Below are 7,246 nucleotides of genomic sequence, written 5' to 3' on the forward strand. Positions count from 1 at the left end.
TGTAGCAGAAAGAGCATGAGATTTGGAGCTCAGGGGTGGTGCTAAACACTCTGTCAATAGGACCCCTGGCAAGTGGCTTTATCTGTCTGAGCCTCAGTTTCTCCCTCTGTTAAATGGCTCTTAGAGACTCATGGGGCTACAGTGAGAGGGCTGGGGCCTTTCTGGGCAACACTTCAGGGTCTGGAACCCACCCACCTTGTTCCACCTGTGCCTGTTCTGCCCACCACCCCCATGCACCCATGCCAGCACCCTTGCCCGGTGGAAGTGCCCCCCTCTTCCCAACCGCCTGCCCTTTGTCGAGCAGAACTCCACTCAGTTGGGTGGAGAGACAGTCTCGGCCCCTCCAGCCCCATCTTCCCACATCAATACAGTCTGGAGAGCTTGCCAAGAGCAGATTCTTTATTAATTTCTCTTTTTTCTTAAAAAAAAAAAGTATTCCTTCAGTATAAAAAATAAATATTTTAAATATGACATTGAATAAATAAAAATAATCTGTCAGTATGAAACATTCCCACAGGGTACATTCATCAAAGAGGAATTTGTCCCGCAAGGCCAAGTCCTGTCCAGTAGAAAGGAAGGAGGGAACACGGAGGGACAAACGGAGCCAGCAGTGCGAATGGGAGAGATGTCCAGGTACTGGAATCGAGGTGGGGGGGTGGGGGTGATCTAAAAGGACCTCTGTACCATCTGAAGGGAAATTCTCACTTGATTCCAGCCTCCAACCCCACATGCTGTGTCTATTCTGGAAAGTCAGCAAGGTGGGGTGGGATTGCTTCAGGAGGAAGGAGTTGGGGGAGTCCCCAAAGAGGGGCAAGGAGAGGAAGAGGAGAGACAAATAAACCAGCGGTGCTCTTTTTGTTTAAAATGTTTTTAAATAAATAAAGTCCCCAATATTCCTTTGTCCATAAATTACAAAATGACTGTCCTACCCCCTCCTCTGCTGACAGCCTCTCCCTTCTCCTCTTGACCCAGGATGCAGGTGTGGGTCCACACCAGCAGATGAAAAACGAGGAAAAGGGCAGCTTCCTGCCCTGCAAAGCTTTTTCCACACAGAAGCTCCATAATTCCAGGATGCTGTGCAAAGTGGTCTTCTGGATTGGTTCTAGAAAGAGAGCTGAGGATGGGGGCTGAGGGGCAGGGCAGGAAATAGGGGCAGGAAGGGCAGAGGCAGGAAGAGGGAGGCAGAGGGTCCGTGTTGGGCTCAGGGAAGGAGGTCCCCTTGGTCCCTGGGCCTCAGAGGCTGCCCAGGTGGGCTCAGCACTGGGAGTCAGTGTACTCAAGGTGATGGGATGATTAAGGACTCAGCTGGCCCCAAGCCTTCTGAGCCGTGTTCACCAAAGAGCAGGGAGGGCAGCAGGCTCAGACACTGGATGAGGGTGAGTGTGACCCAGATGAAGACAGCCTCAGAAAGAGGTTCGTGGTCTCCTCTGCCACCCGCCACAAAATAGCCTTGCCAATGGGATGGACAACTCCCAACTCTGCACCCCTGCCTTGCCCCCTGCCCCAGGAGTCAGGACCCGCCTGCTGCCTCACCACCTGCCACCTGGTGTGCATGGGTAAAGTGCTCAGAGAAGACAGAGAGGTGCAAAGTGAGTGCAAAGTACCATAATCACATTGGCTGAACCACTAGGACCGCCACCAGCTTAGGGTTTGAGAAGAAGCCAGAATGCTGCTTTTAGCAGCTGCCCCAGCTCTGCACCCCCTCCCTTGCTCCCAGACTGGAGGGCGTTTCTCCACTAGCCTGGCCCCAGCACAAAGGAAAGGATCGGATTCCCTGCCTGGGAGCCCAGACATGGGTGGGGGCGTGGGGGGAGGTGGGGCAGCAGGGACCACAGCTTCCTGGTCCTCGGCCCAGGGCCTCCCTGTTCTCCTCTCTGGAGCAGGGAGCTCCTCCCTGCACCACCCCAGCTTCCCAAGGTCCAGCCAGGCCCTCTCACCCTTTGTGGGTGTTTGGGCCACCCGAGAAGGAGCTTCCCCACTGTGTGCAAGCATGCTGGGCACTGCATGTGGATGTTCCAGAGCCCCTCAACTGCTGGCTTAGAGGCAGCTTGGAGACAAGGAAAGAGCAGCAGAGCAGGCCACCAGGAATGCCTTACCCAGTGCTCTAGGAGCACCATTTCAACGACGAATGTTGCCCCTGATCACAATTCCAGGAGGTGCCAGAAAACACAGTGTTGAATGAGCCCCCTGGAGCCAACCAACATGGCAGCCCTGTGGAAGGCCCCTGGCCACTCCACAAACTGGCCCGGCCTGCCTTGCAGCCAGGACCCTGATACCCCCAGAGCAAGTCACATTTGGGATGGGGTATGGAGCTGGGTCCCCTGCTCCCCTCCCCCACCAAGGCTGACCAGTTTTCTCAGATCCTGACCCTCCTCTGAGCTTCACCCGTAAGGCTTATTCCACTTGTAACATCCTTGACTTCTGGACCAGTCCCTGCTAAGGCCTGGCCCTGGCTCCTATAGGAGCCATCATATTATTTCTGTTGGGTAGGAAGCAGGGAAAGGGGAATTAACTTTGCCATTTAAAGCACCAATAAGTTAATATAAATAGGACATCATAATAAATAGACAATCATGCTGGGTCAGACACACAGCACTCTTGGCTCTCAGGCTTCTCTGAGACCCTGACCTCAGGTTTTGCTGTTCCCTTGCCCTAGGAACCAGAGATGACCTCTGGGCCCCCTCAAGTACCTTTGTGTGACCTCACAGGGCCTCCCTGGGTCCCAGATGTGAGCTGCCACTCTTAACTACCTAGTCCTTCCCATCCCTTATAGACCATTGCCCAGAAGGAAGAATCTGGGTCCCCTCAGAACCTCCTCAGCTGACTTTGCCACCTGCCCACCTCCACAAACCCTACCTCCAGGTCCAGCCACCAGACCCTGGCCATCCCAGGCTTCAGGAAAGCCTGCGGGCAAGAGGGAGAGCTTGTCAAAGCTTTCCGGACCTCTCTTCCTTCCCAGGCCCGAAGGTGGCCTCTCTGCCTCCCTAGGAGCCTGAATGCCAGCGAGCTCATTCTGGAACTTTCTGCCTCATAGTCCAGTCCCTAGGCCTGAGCTCTCCAATCATGCTCAAGAGAAGGAGCATCTCAAACCAGAACTCCCTTCTCTAACTTCCTCTCGCTATACTTGTAGGGGCCAAGGAGTCCTCAGGACCCCAGTTCCTCTGGCCTGCCCAAGCCCAGTCAAACCTTCCAAAACCTACATTAAGGGGCAGCAAAGGCACCAATGGCGGTCATTCTGCGGGGCTGGGAGAGTCCCCTGACCCCTGCTGTCTTGCCCCATGGTCAGGGTCACCATGGACAACTTGTACAGTTTTCTCACAAAGTCCCTGGCCAAGGGGACAAGTGGGGACAGAGGTCCAGCCCATAATCCCCTGACCAGCCCGACACCCTAGTGCCTGGCTGCAGTCTCCCAGAGGAAGGGGTGCCTTCTTCTAATTGGCGCTGTAGATAGGCCCTGCCTTTGGGTGTTTTGATTCTGCTCGGCTTCATCACAGCCCACCTAGAGGGGAATGGACTGGCCAGAAACCCCTCGGGGTCTGCCAGCAGTCCCCACTTGGGTCTGGTGATGCTCTGGGCCCTGGGCACAGTTTGAGAGCTGCCTGAGCCTAAGATCTCAGGTCACTCACTGCATGCTTCAAGACCTCCTGTCTAGAAGGCCTGGGCCACCACAGCAATGACCTGTTTATACTTCCCCAGGAGCTGACAGCCCAGCTTCTTCTTCTGAAAGACGTCCTTGCCTGAGGTGTCAGGGCCATAGGCCACGTCCACGTGGGCCACATGATACTTGTTACACAGGCGGCAGAGCACGTTGCTGAGGAGGCCCCGCATGATGTCTGCAGTGGCGTTCAGCTTGCTGTGGAGGCTGAGGGCATTGGGATTGAGGACCTTCTGGTCCCGGGTGATGTTGCCCAGGGAGGCACCAAGGTAAGCGATGATGCGGTACAGCTCCACTAACCGGGTCTTCTCTGTGCCGTTGGCATGGAATGGCGGGAAGTCCGTCACGTTGGGGCCGCACAGTTTGTCCAGGTTGTTGGGGAACGGCTCCCCCTGGGCCGTGTACTGAGGAGCAGAGAGGGAGAGGGGAGGTGATGTGGGGGTCAGGGACGCGTATTTCAGCCTGGCCACCAAGCCTCTGGGTGAGCTCTTGGGTCTCAGTTTCCCACCTCTGGCACAGAGAGCTGACTACTTGCCCCGTAGGCATCTTGGGATTGTTATGAGAGCCCAGAATAATCGTGGTGTGAACACACTTGGTAAAGAATCAAGGGCCACACCAGCAGCAAGAGCATCAGGGGACTGAAGGGAAACACCACGTCCCACTTCTTGCGGGCACACCACGCACACTTGCTCTTTCAACCCACCGTCCTCCTCTTCTTCCTCGGCGGCTTTGCGCCTCCAGACACCCGCAGCCCACTTTCCCAAAAGCATCTCTCTGGCCCCCCTACTTCCTCTCTGTCTCTCATCGGCCTTCTGCTCCATGTGGGGGAGGAGTCCCTAGACCATCAGTGCCCGACCTCTCCCTTCTCCCCCGGCTCTGCCCAGGATGAACTGGGCACCTTGGGAAAGTGGCTTCCAGTCTCAGAGCCTGGGTTGAGGGAGGGGTGGGGGGCTCAGAAGCTGTGGGAGTCCACATGTGGTTGAACCAAGCCCTTTCCCCATTCTCTCCTTCCAGCTCCAAAAGCTCTCTTCCCTGACCAGCCCCGACAGCCCAGGTCAGTGCAGCGGCCCACCCCCCTCCCTCCCTCCTCTCTCAGGACCTGGAAGGGGGACTTACATAGAGAATAAAGAGGGCATTGGCACTGCCATTGAGCTGCGCCAGTTGGTTCCTGATCTGGTTCATGAGGTTGCTGTGACATGGGTGGCGTGTGGCACAGGTGGCGTTGACAGGGGTGATAGGAAGGGGGCTCCCCGCCCCATGTTTCCAGTGCAGAACCAGCAGCAGGGGCACGACTCCTGGGAATAGGCAGGAAGGAGCCATGAGCAGGGGGTAGGGGGCGGGCAAGGGGGCTCATGGCAGAAGATGCGCCTCATCTCCCCAGGGACACCAGTGCCCTGGCTCCCCCTCCGGCTCTATCTTCCCCTGGTTGCTTCTGGTTTTCATGAGGTCACTGCATCTGTTTCTATGTCTCTCTCTCTCTAGCTCTGCTTCCCTCCACTTTCCCAGTTTTCCCTTCTCTTGCCTGAGAGGACACGAGCTGTTCCCACCAGCGGGGAGCTGGGTTCAGGGTGACACCAACCACCCAGCCCTTTCCCCTGAGGCCTCCTGCCCCTCTGGGTGGAAGGGACCATGCCCCAGGCCCAGCGAGTCTCAAGAAAAAGAGAGGCCCCTCTCTTCCCACCTCGAAGGATGGTCCAGATTCCTGCACATTGTTTCATGCTCACTGACCCACTGCGGGCCACGTCTCCCAGATGGGGACCCCTTGGGACCCTGGTGGGGGAGGGGGTGGATTTTCTGTTGACACTCTTCTATCCTTTAAACCTGTCATTTGATTCTGACTTCCAGGGTCATTTGTCCCCTAATTTTGCCTGCCACCCTCCCCCATCTCTTCTATAGCTTTCCTTCTCCAAATGTGGCCACTCGCCTATCTAGGACCTTCAACCCCACCCCAATTCTGCAATTCTGCCCCCTCTCCAACCCCGAATCATCATTCAGAATTTCTTGTCCCCCCCCCCCCAACCCCGGCACCTGCTCTGCACAGCTCCTGCCTCCATGCCATCCCCTCTTGTCCCAGGCCCTGGGTTAGGACAAGGAAAATCCTGGGGTCCCACAGGCCCTCAGAGCCTTAGGGAGGCAAAGGAAATGGTGCAACCAGAAAAGAGAAAAGGGAAAAGGTCACAGGCAGCCAGGTTGGCGGGGGAGGAAGGAAAGTGAAAGGTGACAGGAGAGCTGGGAGCTGTCCGGGCCTGTCCTGGGTCGCCCCTCCCTCCCAAGGCGCCAGCTTCCCCTATTTACTCTCAGGTCCCTTCCGAGGGGCTTCTCCTGGTGGCCCACCAGCAGGAGCTGGGGGTCTGCAGACCAGTGAGGCTGGAGAACCGGTGAGGCTGGGGTGAAGGGGGGTGCTGGAGCGCCTCAGGGATCTCCCCTGCTGGGACAGTGGCAGCCTCAAGTTCACTTCTCCTGGGTCCCCTGTTCCTCCCAACATCCCCAGGCAGCTCTGAGGCCCCCGGGATGGTCGGGGGCCCCCCACACCCCCGGCTCACCTAGCAAAGACCACAGCTTTCCAGGCACTAGCAGATGGAGGCGGCACCTGCTTCCGTCCCCGCCGGAGTTTGCAAGCTGCTCGGCGGCCGGTGCCCCTCCCTGGGAGCAGCCCGGGACGCCGTTGGAAAAGAGAAAGCGGAAAGACAGAAAGAAAGAAAGAGGGAGGGTGAATCGGGAGAAAGCGGAGCGGGAAGAGCAGCAAGGGAGAGTGGCAGGAACAAGGAGGAGGAGGAGGAGGAGGAGGAGGAGGAGGAGGAGGAAGCGGAGGAGGTGGAGGAGGAGCAGGAGGAAGGCTTCGGCAGCCCCCTCCGTTGCCCGCCAACCTGCTGGCCCCCGGGCAGGCTGGGCGCGCGGTGCCGGGACCATGTGTCTGCGCTCGCTCCCGGCCGCCACCCAGCGCCTCCGGCAGCCCGGGCCGGTTGCACGGGTGCCCCGAGCCCGTGTGTCTGAGGCGGGTGGGTGTCCCGTTCGCGATCGCCAAGTGCCCCAAGCTGCCGCAGCACCGGCAGTGGGGCGCGGAAGCCGGTGCGGGGCGGGTGGATTTACCTGCCGCCAAGACCTTCATTATGGGCTGGACTCCAGAGGGCCTTGGAGGAGACCTTAGATGCCGGCAGTTTTCAGAGATTCATGCTCAACGGGGAATTTGCCTGATTTATATACTGGAGCCTGTGTTGTAAGACAGAGAGAGAAACAGCTATATTTAGCAGGGATCCCCGTCCAGGAAGTTGTTTGAGGTGCATCATAGGAAATTATGAATGGAAGAAAGTGAGAGTTGAGGGGGGGGGAGTGAAGGGGGAGGGTGGAGAGAGCAGACTTTTTCCCTCTTCTAAGAATTTGATTGATAAAATTATAATGATAATGAACTCTTCTACAAAACAGCCTGTGGTTTTCCTGAATGGCTCGCCCTAGGAGTTGTTTGAAGTTGGAGAGGGCAAGGAGGGTTCCCAGGCCGAGTCATCGGGGTCCCCGTGGCTGTAGGTGCTCCAGACAGCCCTGACTCACCTGGGTTTGGGGAGGTGGCTTGACCATAGGCAAGCAGATGGAGGC

General features: G+C 57.4%; 1 protein-coding gene across 1 annotated transcript; it reads right to left on the reverse strand.

Moving 5' to 3' along the window:
* Nucleotides 1-385: 385 nt before the first annotated feature.
* Nucleotides 386-6,856, reverse strand: LIF (LIF interleukin 6 family cytokine). Its single transcript, XM_049619861.1, has 3 exons — nt 6,746-6,856; nt 4,772-4,950; nt 386-4,059 (listed from the first exon to the last, which is right to left on the reverse strand). The coding sequence occupies exons 1-3, from the start codon at nt 6,762-6,764 to the stop codon at nt 3,649-3,651; spliced, it is 609 nt and encodes a 202-aa protein (XP_049475818.1). The 5' UTR covers nt 6,765-6,856; the 3' UTR covers nt 386-3,648.
* Nucleotides 6,857-7,246: the final 390 nt, after the last annotated feature.

This window comes from Panthera uncia (genome assembly GCF_023721935.1).
Source record: "Panthera uncia isolate 11264 chromosome D3 unlocalized genomic scaffold, Puncia_PCG_1.0 HiC_scaffold_8, whole genome shotgun sequence".
NCBI classification, from domain to species: domain Eukaryota; kingdom Metazoa; phylum Chordata; class Mammalia; order Carnivora; family Felidae; genus Panthera; species Panthera uncia.